This window comes from Lepidochelys kempii, chromosome 15 (assembly GCF_965140265.1).
Source record: "Lepidochelys kempii isolate rLepKem1 chromosome 15, rLepKem1.hap2, whole genome shotgun sequence".
In the NCBI taxonomy this organism is placed as follows: Eukaryota; Metazoa; Chordata; order Testudines; family Cheloniidae; genus Lepidochelys; species Lepidochelys kempii.
Genome location: NC_133270.1, coordinates 14,759,357 through 14,773,936, shown reverse-complemented (window position 1 = coordinate 14,773,936; position 14,580 = coordinate 14,759,357). Strand labels below are relative to the sequence as shown.

At 39.7% G+C, this 14,580-nt stretch overlaps 1 protein-coding gene across 6 annotated transcripts in view; it reads right to left on the bottom strand.

Moving 5' to 3' along the window:
- The window catches only part of PI4KA (phosphatidylinositol 4-kinase alpha), a 101,178-nt gene that overhangs the window by 28,720 nt on the left and 57,878 nt on the right, over positions 1–14,580 (bottom strand). For all 6 annotated transcript variants that reach the window (XM_073312507.1, XM_073312502.1, XM_073312503.1 and 3 more), the window contains exons 24-39: positions 13,274–13,344; positions 13,036–13,160; positions 12,182–12,263; positions 11,250–11,333; positions 10,794–10,883; positions 9,427–9,546; positions 7,295–7,387; positions 6,681–6,837; positions 6,260–6,387; positions 5,029–5,187; positions 4,620–4,771; positions 2,589–2,696; positions 1,718–1,845; positions 1,513–1,632; positions 782–861; positions 423–616 (exon numbers count right to left, since the gene is read on the bottom strand). In XM_073312507.1, the coding sequence (XP_073168608.1) occupies positions 423–616; positions 782–861; positions 1,513–1,632; positions 1,718–1,845; positions 2,589–2,696; positions 4,620–4,771; positions 5,029–5,187; positions 6,260–6,387; positions 6,681–6,837; positions 7,295–7,387; positions 9,427–9,546; positions 10,794–10,883; positions 11,250–11,333; positions 12,182–12,263; positions 13,036–13,160; positions 13,274–13,344 (1,891 nt within the window). The remainder of the gene's footprint in view (positions 1–422; positions 617–781; positions 862–1,512; positions 1,633–1,717; positions 1,846–2,588; positions 2,697–4,619; positions 4,772–5,028; positions 5,188–6,259; positions 6,388–6,680; positions 6,838–7,294; positions 7,388–9,426; positions 9,547–10,793; positions 10,884–11,249; positions 11,334–12,181; positions 12,264–13,035; positions 13,161–13,273; positions 13,345–14,580) is intronic.

Sequence of the window (14,580 nt, the reverse complement as noted above, 5' to 3'; positions counted from 1 at the left end):
AAGAGGCAAAGTACTTCCTTTTCCTTCAGGGGCTAAGCTAGCTACTTCTGTTGTCTTACTTGTTTTAAGGCTCAAACCAATTTAAGGCTAGGACACTCTTTTCAAAGAGCTTTCTAATACACTTAACTCTATGCCCACTGGCCAGTGAAACAGTGTGAAGTTGGTTTAGTTGGAATGGTCTTCAAACATTACATCTGGGCTTTATGGTAAAAGAATTGAACTCAGGCTCCATTAAAGCCTCCAAATTACTACTGAAATGGGTTACAATCTTCAGCAGATTAATTCTTATTGTTTAATGGTCTCAGCCAGCAGTGCAGGGATGCAAGAGGGGTAAGGAGATGGTAAATGTGAATGCTTGCCTTGAGTATTTACTATGCAGCAGATGGAATTATATTGGTTCTTTGTTTTGAGTTGCATCTCACCTGGTAGGCAGTTGCACAGCAAGATGAGGGGAAATGTTCCAAGCCAAATTCACATTATCCTTCCACTGTTTCTCAGTTAGAGTGATGTACTTAGATCTCCAATTTGCCACGGTGTTCTCTGCAGTTTGATCCAACTCCAGTTCAGGGGAGGAGAGCGGGTTGTACCAGGTGATCAAACGCTCAATCTCAGTAGCCTGAGGACAACACGAAAACCAATTGCTTTCTGGACGTAGATAAAACATTCCAGGTTTTTCTCAAATGCTAGTCTAGTCTAGTCTAGTCTATTTGTACTGCAACAACTTCAAAATGTTAGAAATCCACTTCACATCCATGCTCTTGTGAAACAAAGGATGACCTACTAGCAACGAGAGCAGCAGTGTCCTCCGTTTCATGTAGTACTTGTGTAGCTGGGTACCTCTGTTAGTCTTCTTAGACATCCCTTGAGAAGAGGGAGAAAATGCAATCAGTTGCTTTTCTACAAATACATTAAATGCAGCTTTCAAATTGTCCCCTTACTGTCAATCTCAGCAGACAGGAGGAGGACTGAAATGGCATGGAATGCTCCTAAGACGAGACTGAGTATACTGGCAGGGTGATGGGAGGAAGCAGTTCTTGTTCTATGAATATGCCAAGTACTTAAGTCTACAGGGCTATCAATCTGGCACCTTCACCAGCATTACACTTACTTTAATAACTTATAAAAATAATAACCTGCAGCCTGCAACTGTACAAACGTACATCAGGCACCTCACAAGCTCATGTCCACTTTGCTGTCCAAGAGCTCTGGCACACGGATGAAGAATAAGCAATTTCCTCTCAGGAATTTAAGCTACCATAGCCCCTGGTCTTACATTATCTGCATTATACAACTAAATGGTCTGGAAGAAAAAAAATTTGCTAGTTTCAAAACCTTGCTCTTTTCTTTGAGTGAGGCACGTCTTTCCTCAGCCTTTTGCAATAACAGTCAAGTGTAACATCAGTAAAACCTGAGCCAAAATGTTAACGGCAAATATTGGCCTTAAATGACTTTGAATGGAAGTGTATTTTATCGTCAGACAAGTAGCTAGTCTGGACAATTAAAGAAAGACACCTGATTTTTTGGAGATGGTTGACATGCCACTGGACAACGGGTAAGTATTTATCCATCCCTGTGTGGCCTGCTGCCGAGATCCAATGGTGATATCCAGGTTACTCCGGGTGTCTTGATTATCTAAATCAAAACAAAATATTTAGAGGCAGAACCAAATAATCAAAGAAACAAAAAGGGTTTTTGAGACTGCACATAAGGAACTCACCAGGAGGCACCAGCTGGCTGGCTGTTAAGTACTTCTTATCGGAGAACATGGCAGTCCAAAACTTGATCAATATGCTGATATCCTCACGTAGCCTCTTCTCCCCTTGTGTGGGGAATTTTGGGGGATAACTTAAAAATATATATGTACATAATTATAATGCAAGATACTAAAAGAAGCTTTATGTTTTTATTTTAGACCGGGGCAATGAGTGAGCACAGTTTAAGTCTCATTGTGTTTTATCCTTACACCTTGAATCTATTGCACTGGGATGTGCAGCCTTCCTATCAACTTCTGAAGAGTGAAAAAGCAGCCTCTTGGTGTCTATGAATAATGTAGAATTAAAAACTTTGATATACTTCTTGACATCCTAACACTGTCATATGCTGCTATCACTTATATTACTTTAGATTGCACCCAGGCCAGATACTAAAAGGGAACATTTGCCCACATATTGTGTAGGGGTACATTTTCAGCCACACACTCTCAATGGCTTTCACAGGAATTTCATGTCTAAAATCCTTTGAAACACTTAAAAAATTTATCCCAGTAGGGTCTGTAATCTTCATAACCAAACAGATTAAAAGAAATTTTGATTTTCCCTAGTAACAAGGTACAAAGCACATCAAACCATTAATTCCTTTTTGACTTCTTGAGTATATATAATGAACAGCATAGAAGCACAGGTGAAATGGGAAGTGGCTTTTTTATATTAATAGATAAACAGAGAAAAGAATTAAGTCAAATATCAGAATAAAAACAGCTCCTATTGTGAAGTATTCTTGGAGGTTTAAAAAAAAAAAAAAAAAAAAAAAGATCCAAAAAACCCCCCACACTTTTCTTGGGGAATTGGTGAAAAGAAAATAAACAGTACCTGAAGTAATCAAAGGCAGTAGAATAAATCTTCTCTCTCAAGACATTGCGAATGGTTGCATTTGGAACGACATCAGCATGCAGCAGAAACAACCCGAGTGTCAGCAACCTAAAGTTCAATATATACAGAGCATGTGAAGAGAACCCTTGCACTCTAAATTGCTAAAAACATAAGAACGGCCATACTGGGTCAGACCAAAGGTCCATCTAGCCCAGTATCCTGTCTTCCAACAGTGGCCAATATCAGGTGCCCCAGAGGGAATGAACAGAACAGGCAAGCACAAAGTGATCCATTCCTTATTGCCCATTCCCAGCTTCTGGTAAACAGAGGCTAGGAACACCATCCCTGGCCATCCTGGCTAATAGCCATTGATGGACCTATCCTCCATGAACTTATCTAGCTCTTTTTTAACTCTCTTGTAGTCTTGGCCTTCACAACATCCTCTGGCAAGGAGTTCCACAGGGTGACTGTGCGTTGTGTGAAAAAATACTTCCTTTTGTTTATTTTAAATATGCTGCCTATTAATTTCATTTGGTGACCCCTAGTTCTTGTGTTATGAGGAGGAGTAAAAAACAGTTCCTTATTTACTTTCTCCACACCAATCATGATTTTATAGACCTCTCTCATATCCCCCCTTAATCATCTCCTTGCCAAGCTGAAAAGTCCCAGTCTTATTAATCTCTCCTCATATGGCAGCCATTCCATACCCCTATTATTTTTGTTGCCCTTTTCTGAACCTTTTTCAATTCCAATATATCTTTTTTGAGATGGGGCAACCATAGGGTGACCAGATAGCAACTGTGAAAAAACAGGACAGGGGGTAGAGGGTAATATAGGCGCCTATATAAGAAAAAGTCCCAAAAAACGGGACTGTCCCTTTAAAAACAGGACGTCTGGTCACCCTAGGCAACCACATCTGCGTGTTGTATTCAAGATGTGGGCGTCTCATGGATTTATATAGAGGCAATATGATATTTTCAGTCTTATTATTTATCCCTTTCTTAATGATTCCCAACATTCTGTTCGCTTTTTTAACTGCCGCTGTACATGGAGTGGATGTCGGACCATACTAATAACCATGGCTCTGCCCAAGCCAAACACGAACAGATTTTTTTAAGCAAAAGATGGACTATGTCAGGACACAAAGTAAAATAAAACTACATATCATGGGCTGAACAGAAATCTGGTGTATGTGCGTGCAACTCAATTCTCTTCAGAGTTGAGTTGCTTCTACCAGGTCTAGGGATAGTTAGAGCCAAATTCAGACATTACGTATTTATCTGTAGAGTACTTCAGAGCAATGCAAATTTGAACTAAAAGAGGGGAAAAAATCCTTATTTTTAAAAAAGCAGAAAACAAAATCATGAAACATTTTCACTCTGCAATGTTTGCCTAGTATCGCACTTCCTTGCCAAGGCATGTGACATACATATTACATAAAGACTGCCAATTTGTTTTGCTGGAATGAAGGCAGCACTAGTCAAAGATCGTGCTTTATTACGTTATCATTCTATTCTCTCATAATTGGAATGTGGTGGTAGGTTTTCGTATTTCACTGGCATTGATGCAGGATGAATTATCTGAAGAGATGGGGGCCAGATCTCTCTCATTCAGACGCTCTGGGCAAACTGCATTTCCTTCACCATCAACCTGAAACTATGGCTGGAAAACAATGGGACATGAAAGTCTTCAAGCTAGTAATCCAGAAAAATGGATACAATGGTTCTACTAGATGATCTCTGGGGTGATGTATGAATTACACCAGAGACTGATGCAAAACTGGTATTTGTGGTAAAAAAAAAACTTTCAGAAGTGCCTAGAATGACTTAAGACGCTAAGTCACATTGACTTTTAATGGATTTAGCCTCCTACGTGCTTGAGTCACTTTTGAAAATGGGACTTAGATTACTATGTCATTCTTGGCACTTCTGAAAGTTTTATCCTTTGAGATGAAGAACAATTCCTATACTCAGCATTTAGCTCTTTGTCCTCCTACCCCACACTCCTTCTAAGAGAACAAATATCACTCACTTGAAGCGGGGTCCAATAGCTGCCACGTGTCGGTTCAAACTGCTCTTTGCCCCTCCAATATTCAGAGACAGGGATCGCTGTAGCAGGCTGGAGAAGATCTCGACCTGATCAGAACTACAGTACTTGGCTATTTCAAATCTCTGCACCAGAAACTGAGGAAACAAAAAAAACAAAGGAAAATGTAGCTCAACAAAACCAGAACCTTGCATTTCTCCCATTCTTATGCACCTCTGCAAACATGAAAACATCACCTTACACTAGGCACAAAAGTACTACAACCATGAACAGTGCTACTGGTCCAAAAACAGAAGTCCAAAGGCACAGAGCAGCTCAGTCTTGGCGCCTGTTGCCTGCATCCTCCCATCCCATCATTATCTTAAGTGTAACAATGCAGAAAGGGGGTACTTGCATCTATCCAGATGTAATGTGGTGTGACCTCTGGAGGGCAAGGCCTTGGCTGACTCTCTTCTGAAGCAGCTAATGGATCTGCTTCTTTCTGCTCAGTAGAAAACAGGCCAAATTTCTGCTCCACTGTCATTTGCCAGGCTCCTGCCATTTCTCGCATGAACTGTGAAAATAAAGATTAGTGTTTGTTGCTCCAAATGCGTTAACTTGTTTGCAGGACCTAACCTCCTTCTTTATATCAGCATGGAGCACACTAGTTCTGAACACCCCACCATATCTGAAACTTTGAAACTCATCAGAAAGGTCTGGGGCTAATCATCACCGTGACTAAGCCTACTTCTCCATTTCAGCATAACTCCCTGCACATATTGGGAACTTCTCCCTAAATTACCTGAGAGAAAGTGCTGGTTTTCGGTCATTGTAGCCATTTCGACATGCAGTGGTTTCAGCCACTACACCGCAGCAGTTACCACATCATTACTGCTAGATTTAGTCACATTTCAGGAAGTACAGCTGTTTAGCCCATTACAGGACAATAATAGTTCTAACACACATAGCTCGTCATTCAGGGTATTAATGCCAGAAACTAAATGGCATTGCTAGCCAAATTCCTTTCATTCCTCAGAAGAGGTGTTCTGGCAAAGCAGGAAAGAAAAATTCAGGCCTGGTATGTACAAAAGTTGTACCAGTTTGTACAACCGTTTTGCACTGATTTAGCAGACACTTTTATTTCAGTTTAAACCAGATTTATTTAAGCTAAACTGAAATCAGATACTTTGAAACCAAAATAAAAGTGTTCATACTGGGGTTTGCAACAGTTTAATTACATTGGTTTAAAAACCTAATTAAATTAAACTGGTGCAACTTGTGTGTGCAGATATGACGTGAGCTTGAAGGTATATATCTCGAGCCCATAATTAATGCTATATAAGGGAAAATTTCCAGCACATCTGGCTTAATCATCCATGTATTCTGAAAGTGATAAAGCTTCTCAATTGAACTGGCTGAAAGTACAGCAGGCGATGTGTAATTAAAATCCACGTCCAGCAGTACAGCCAGAGAGTGAGATTATCCACATGATAACACCAACTCATTAGCACACTGGGAAATCTTGACTCAAGAGATCAACAGTTGTTTTTAACATGCCCATTTTGCATGGATTTATTCTAAATGAGATTTCACTCCTCTCTTTTTTTCTTGAAGAAAAACCTGAATCACTGACTGAAGCTCCCTACCGGTACTTCTATTCCATTCTTAGCAGCAAGTAGCCACTCCCAGCAAGCAATTGCTGTTTCCATGCCATGTTCAGTGAACATTCGCAGGGGGCCCCAGCACAAGTGATGCAGGAGCTGAGGGTCACAGTCTGAAAAAACAAACAAACAAACATTCACACAGCTTTCTTTAACAGAGAAAATAGGAAAAAGTTTTCAAGTCAGCAGGAAATTGGTCTGCACAATTTGTGACAATCAACTCCAAACAAATAACGTCTAGCTGTGACTTCAAGAGGTTTTCCCTGAATTAAGTTTACTGGATAGAACACCGTTCTGCTTCAGTTTATACTCACTGGATTTGTGTATAAAGCATCTATAATTGTAATTTAGTGCTAAGAGCATCAGCACTCAGAAGTACAAAACAAAGTTCCATTTGTTTTATTACCTTTGCTACTTATTAGCATTGCAGTCAACATAAACATGGCCTGGGTGTAGACTTGAGGCTGGCCTGGTTCTAGTGCATCATTTAGTTGCTTGATCATCAGTTTATTCAGGTCAGATACCCGACCTGTAGCATTTGAGAAATGAATCATTCCAGCCACCTGTAAAACATATTTCTTTGGTCAGTGGTGATGAGAAAAATCTCTACATGGCTGACTTTTTTTTTTTTAAACTGTTTGGCACATGCTGGAGTCTGCGAGTATTCACAACTCAGCATGGAGATCCAATGCAGGCCTTGTGATATTTTCTTGATACTACATTTTGCTAACATTACTGAGTAAACACAAAGAAGAACAAGGGTTTTATTTGCAACTGAAATATCAAAAAATCTTTACAAGACCAGAAGTGAAATGATCTCCTCAATGAACTGTGTGTATTATGCCCTAAAACTAGAAAAGATAATGTTCATTACAGCCCTTGTTTAGATGTACAGGATGATGCCTCTTTGCTATTATAGCTGCATTCTACTTAATCCTCCATTTGAAAGCAAGTACAAGTGAGAAAAGCAACATGGCCAACTGGGGAACTCCATGAGTTCAGGAAAAATTCTATAGTTACCTCTCCTGCGTAGCGATTGCGCAAGTTAAGAGAAGACATAAAGTTGGAGTAATCTTTCTTTACACAGGCTGGTCTTTCAGTTAGCTGGGTTGCCTATAAACAACAGTTGTAATGGTTATCAACTGTTAATATACAAATACTGTGTTATCCATATACACTGTCTGGACTTTTAAACAGATCATCCATTCGGTACCAAAAACTGAGAACACTAACAACTGGATTACCACCATGGCTACCAGAACAGTATCAAAGAGCATATAGGTTGATCTCCCTAATACTGCCTCATGCTGGTGTTAATGAGGAAATAAAGGAATCGGTTGTGACAAAGCTCCTTCCCCAATACCTGCAGCCACGCAGGGCTTCACTGGATCAGGAGTTCAGGTATAGGTAGTGCCCTACCAAATTCAGAGCTATGAAAAACGCGTCATGGAACGTGAAATCTGGTCTCCCCCCACATGAAATCTGGTCTTTTGTGTGCTTTTACCCTGTACTATACAGATTTCATACCATGCCACCCTTACTTCTGCGCTGCTGCCTTCAGAGCTGTGTGGCCGGAGAGTGGTGGCTGCTGACTGAGGGCCCAGCTCTGCATGCAGCAGCTCGACCTTCAGGGCAGGGCTCCCGGCCAGCCGCCGCCGCTCTCCAGCTACCCTGCTCTGAAGGCTGCGCTACCACCAGCAGCAGTGTAGAAATAAGGGTAGCAAAACCGTGCCCCCCCATAACCTTGTGACACCCCCCCAACTCCTTTTGGGGTCAGGACCCCTACAATTACAACACTGTGAAATTTCAGATTTAAATAGCTAAAATCATGACATTTACGATTTTTAAAATCCTATGACCGTGAAATTGACCAAAATGGACCGTGAATTTGGCAGGGCCCTGGGTATAGGGAAGAGCAGCCTCCATGAGGCTATGACTCCTATTCTAATGAATAGCGTCAAAGAGGGGGAAAGGGGCAAGGAGCATGCAGAACCATGGCTGAGTCCTCCTCATGTGCCAGCTTGCAGAGCTGTCTAGGTGCAAAGGAGGGAGCATTCTGCCTCTGACAATAGACGGTCATGCACTCACCATCCCCCTACCCCTTTGCATAACATAAGGGCTCCTGAGAAATATGACTCCGAGTCACTACTCTGTTTGGGATCTCCTGGGATAGCACATCTATGCCCCAAACTCAGGACAAGTCTTGATACAGCCAAAATTTCAGAACTACTTGTATTGCAATTTCAAAACAAATAAGCAAAAATACAATTACTTCTCTATATTCCCCTTCTCAAAAGGGCCAAAATTCCTATGGATTACAAATCAGTGTGGATTAGCTAGGTGCAATCAGGCAAGAATCATCTAATTTCTATTTTAAAATCACCACCCTGATATTGAGTCTCAACAGAAAATCCACAAGGCTCAGCAAGAACACTGAAAATCCAGCATTCAGTTAATAACAGTCTTCTGCAGTCCTGCCTAGGGCTTGCTCAGTTCACTGGCAGATAGATAAACTTGTCACAACTATTTGTACTACATACTTCGGATGTCATGCTTGTGCAATAACCATGGTTTTGCTTACAGCAGCGAACCGAGGTCCAAAGTAATAAAACAAGAGATGAGGAAAAAGACAGTCTGCCTTTCTGATTAACAATGAAAGGGTTTTATTTTCATTTTGATGTGCAGGGCCTTAGTCACTCAGATGATCATTAAAAGGAAGACTTTCATCTATTGATTTGAGAAAGTATATTGTCAGAGTATAAACATCTAATGCAGCTTAACAGTACACATGAAGTAGTGTAATGTAACAAAGTCCACATACGTACATGCACACGGGCCTTTTCAGACTCTACAAATAGTTAGCGCATTTCTATTTATATATCACTTAAAAATGACATATGTAATACTAAACCCTTGCTAAAAGTACATCAAAGACTTGAATATACAGTTTTGTGCTTAAAGACACAAGATTTACAGTTTAACTTGTAGTATCTCTTACCTCCCAACCATTCAAAGGAGGAAGAACATGCTTAAAAGACACATTCCTCTTCATTTCAAAACAAGGGATGCTCCAGAATGGACACCTGGTATGTTATTTATGATATGCATGACTTACAGCATATAGGATTACTTTGTTGATGCCCGATACTCACCCCCAGGGTGGTGTTTTGTCTGTTGTAGCCTGCAAAGTGGAGAATGCTTTCTGTAGCCATAGCCAGCCCGGTGTGCTGAGACAAGCCTGACACCCAATTCTGATGTTTATTTAGGTACTCCTAAGAGGCAAGGAATCAGATTCCTTTGAAGAGCACTGTAATTTTCAAGAGCAGCTAGCTCATTTCAAGTATTACACACATTAAACTACCAAAAGATTTATTATACACACATCTGACAATTTAATTAGGTTGACTCCTTGTTTTCCTTTCTAAACATTGCTCCCTCAGCACTAGGAAAGCAGGACTTTTGTTCCTAAGAGTTCCTAAGACATTAGGCCCTTTTGAAACTCTCATCCTAGAAGCCTAAAATAAAAAGGGATTTTTCTCTCTTTTGTACAGAGGATGAAGCAAACCTAATAGGGATCTAAAGTTTGAAGCAAAGATCGTGATTTTGAAAACCAAGCACAAATGTTCTGCAAAAAGAGGCATTTTAGACTCCATGTAAGATGAAGTGAGATGGAAACACTAACTGTCTTGCTCTGCTAGAATGAAGATTGAAAAACTAGTGTCCACCCTTCTTTTACAGGCGGGAATACAAATGTAACAGGTAGATCTGAAGTACTACAGACTATTCTTGAGCCTCTCCAGAAACTGCCACATCAGTGCTGAGGGAGGAAGAGAGGTAACAGAAAGCAGGTTACTCTAGAAACTCTAACCTGCACTAAAGATTAATCCCCACCTCCCAGGACAGGGTTAACAGAGATGTTATCCTGCTCCCATGCTACCACGACTCAGCAAAAGGTATTAGCAGCAGGATAAAGTCCTTACTTGCTAAGTCACAAAATTCAGTAGTTTACCATGGTCTTTTAAGTTAGCAAAGGTTCTACTGTATTTGAAAGAGAATTAAAAGTCTGAGAAAACCTCTCTCTAATAGCAAAGCAGCAAAGATGTTGCATTCTGATCACCTGCTGAGAATTTAAAAATGCATGAATTTTTATGCACATTAATCAGAATGTATCACTCGCATAACACTGAATCAGAGAGTAATTAAACCTCCTCAACATTCTGCATTCTTAACATAGAATCAAAGCGGAACAGAATGGCTGAAGTACTGAACATTAATTTGAACAACTTAGCAAAGATATTGTTTGAAGGCTACTTCAAAAACAAAATTAAATTGCTACTGATTTTAGTGATGCTTCCATTATTGTGGGGGGCAGGGAAAAATAAGGAATCAGAATAGCCAAAAAGTTACAAAATAAGTATAAATGCATTTAGTCGAATGATATACGGTGATTTCAAGGTAGGTGAACTTTGTACATTTCTGAGGATCGTAAATTATTTCTTCACAAATTCAAGTTAGTTACCTGAAGGTGGGACTTTGTGACAGAAGGAGCCCATTTCATTGCTTCTTGAAGAATCATCCCACACCGGGCAGCAAAGTCCTTCACTATACTCTAGGAAAAGTGCATTGATACACCAGTCAGCCAGCCAATAATCCACAAACAGCATTGTGCTTAGTGGCATAGTAAGCAACATTAAGGGCACCAGCCAGAGACAGCTCAAGAGACTTTTAATGGCATTAGGATATTGCAGCCTATTTACAAAAAGTGTGTTCTGGGAGGCAGAAAACTGTTATGCTTTAGTAAGGTGCAATTCTGAAACAGGGAAATTCAGAATGAACTTCAAAATGTCTGGTAGCTAAATTACAGCTCATGAGCCTTACCTTAGAAGGCACCTTCAAAACAAGACTGTTCGGAGTAGCTGACTGAGACAAGTCAATTAAACTGCTTTTGACCACCTCATCAAGAGAAACCACTTACCTCTCTTGATTCATATGTATCAGGGACAGTGATTCTATACGGGGTGTCTGGAATGTCATAGTATGGTTGGTCCTTGTGAATGTCCTAAAATAAAGCATGTTAAAGTCTCAAAAAGAAGCAATTCACCCATGTCTGATTGACTTGTTCATTACAGGCTACACTTTTTGCTTTGTTAAGTCAGTTTGCTAATGACACTATCCATCCCACAAAGCAGACTCTTGCATTTTGGTTTTGTTTTCAACATGACCATAACTATAAACTATCTTATGGTTTAAAACGAAACATGAGAAAATAAATAAAATAGTACTTCTATAGCACTTTTCTTTCTTCAAAACACTTTACATACAATAATGCATTAATCCTAAATTAAAATAATCAAACTGCACACTTCTTACCTCGCATAGGGATTCTGAGTTTTAACTGATTAATAATGTTTGTAACATAATTTATGATCTTTGGATTTAAGGTGATTTCAGAAATGTAAGTTACTATGAAAGGTTTCAGAGTAACAGCCGTGTTAGTCTGTATTAGCAAAAAGAAAAGGAGTACTTGTGGCAACTTAGAGACTAACCAATTTAGTTGAGCATAAGCTCAAATAAATTGGTTAGTCTCTAAGGTGCCACAAGTACTCCTTGTCTTTTTACTATGAAAGGTGTCTTTTCTTGGATATTATCAAGCAACTTAAAACTCCAAATAAGCAGATCTTCAGGCAAAATCATTATCAATGTGAAATGAATAATTTAAATCAAAGAAAAAAAGGGGGGGGGTAACACTACACCACTTAGCCACTTCATTGTTGAATGATGTATAAGGTATGTTTTGCAAACATGCACCTTCAGTTGTATCTGGTATCTCTGTTCCACTGTTATGAAAACTTTGGTCAATATACATGCACTTTCTATCAGCAATAAAAGGGTTAATAAAGTACTCACCGCACTGAGAGAGAGTGACAGCGTCTGGAGGATATCTAACATGGTCTTGAGCACAGTTCCACTCCACAGTAAATGAGGGAACCTAAAATAAAACAAGTTCACACTGAATAGACAGGTGAAAAAAATTATGCCTTCACCAAAAGGCGCAGAAGATACACACAGAGCAATGTCTCTATGTGTAAACCTATACCAAACATAAGGGATTAAGTTGATCATGGCTCACAACAGATTGGAGTTGTCAAAAGCTCTCTTTGAAGGCAGACTCAGAGGGGAGATTTCCAAGGGCACAGAGGCAATCGGGTACACAACTCCCATTGAAAATCAAGGCAATAACGTCAGGCTACATGACTTCAGCTCCGTATCACCCATGTGTGCCAAGGAGGAAAGGAAAGGGAACTAAAGAGCAGATTACCATTTTAACCTACATTTTGTTTTGTTCTTGATTTTCAGTATTTTCTGTAAAAACACATACTAAATGCACTACACACTACTGGCCAGCAGAGGGCACTGAAAGCTTAGTTGAATTACACACAGCATGATAAAGCAGAGTATAGTTTTGCATTTAACATTCTGCGATGTGGATCATCTTGTGTGGATACTAGGAAGAGGATTGCAATAGTAACTAAGCAAGGATTTCAAATGGGATGGATTTCAGAACCAGGATAACATTTTAGTAGCCCTCTAGGCCTTTTTTAACCATCAGAAATTTTCATCTTTGCTATGTACAAAATGACTGTTTGACAGAACTGGCAGTCACGAAATCTAAATGAATGCCCTATACAAATGCATTCTTCTTCTTGATAACCAAGTAGGCAGTCTGAAAAAGGTAATATAGCAGGGATGTCTATACTCACTTATCTACAAGACCAGATAAGTATTTGTCTGCAACCCTCCTGATCCTCTTGTGAATGTGGTTAAAATTCACTAGGAGAAAGTGAGCATGTCGCTCCAGCTCCTCTTCATTCTCTTTAGTTTTAGCCTAGATATTCCAAAGAGAGGCATGACACTTCTGTGTTTTTAAAAAGACTTTCACAAAAAAAACAAACACACACACACACTTTACACTGCAGTTCTCCTTCCCACTTAGCTTACTTTATCAGCCATCATCGTAAGGAAAGCTTCAAACACCTTATCTGCAACAGCTATCACACACTGCATCATCCCTGGAGAAGAATCAAGAAAAATTTTGTGCTCTGTTATAAGAATTAAATTTTCCTTGGATACTGCACCATTAACAGTTAAACATGTTTATTTGCACTCAGCCAACACTGAATCAAGCTGCTTTACAATTCTAAATAATGTTCATTCCAGCAAGAGCAAGTTTTTTTTTTAAAGTTGAAAATAAGCCACCACCAGTTGAAAATAGCATTTAGCAGTATCCTCCTCCTCTTATATGCCACAGCTCTGCAAAATAGTAACTTTGTTTATCAATAGAATATCTCAAATTAAAACATGAACAGTTTAGCTATTTGGTAAGAGTGGTTTCTACAGGTTATACTGTAGTTTAATAGGGGGCATTTATACTCAAGGGATTCTTCCTACATATTTACTACCTTACACTTGCTGCAGTTCTATATAATCCAGATGAAATGACAAGAGATAAACATGTACATTTCTCAGTGGCGGCTGGGGAGGAAGTGTAATTGCAATCACGTTTACATACTAAGTTAGAGCTATTAATAACCCAACAACAAAGAGTGGTGATGGGACCAATTATCAACTTCAGGAGTTTCAGAAAAAAGCACTTGGGCAGGAGTTGCTACAAAACCTCACTCTGAACACAAATCTTTGGCAATGGTTTTGATTCAATGGACTACCCAAAATATGTTGAGAACCAGAAAGTAGTTCCATAAATTGCAATCAAACCTCTTCATGCATATAGTGACAAGTGACCATAATGCTGTTTCATCAGTGAAATTTTAATGGAGAAGACTGTCCTGTCTGATTTAGTCTTCTTCCCCTCACCGTTTTCAGCTAGTATCAGCTGATGGATATTTTTTATTTGCTTAAAGTTTACACTGACACAATTTATAGGAAATTTGACTGAAACACTGAGTATACCTACTCCATACTAGGACTATGTCATTGCGTATGCACACACTGCACTGACTCAAGTCAAAACTTTTAATAATGACCAGACTACTCTGAACATAAAGGTGACTTGCAATTCTCTAAGGCTATGTCTATACTGGCAACTGAATGACAAAATGTGTGTCTTCCGTCGGTGTTAACACCACCCTGCCAACAACACAAATGCGGCTCATTGGGGGGGGCATTTTTTGTCGGCAGGAGACCGGACGAACAGCAGCTGTGCTGCACAACTTTTAGCGGCTCGGCTGTAGAGACAGAGCTGCAGTGACACAGCCATATCGCTAAAAGCTGTGTAGTGTAGACGTAGC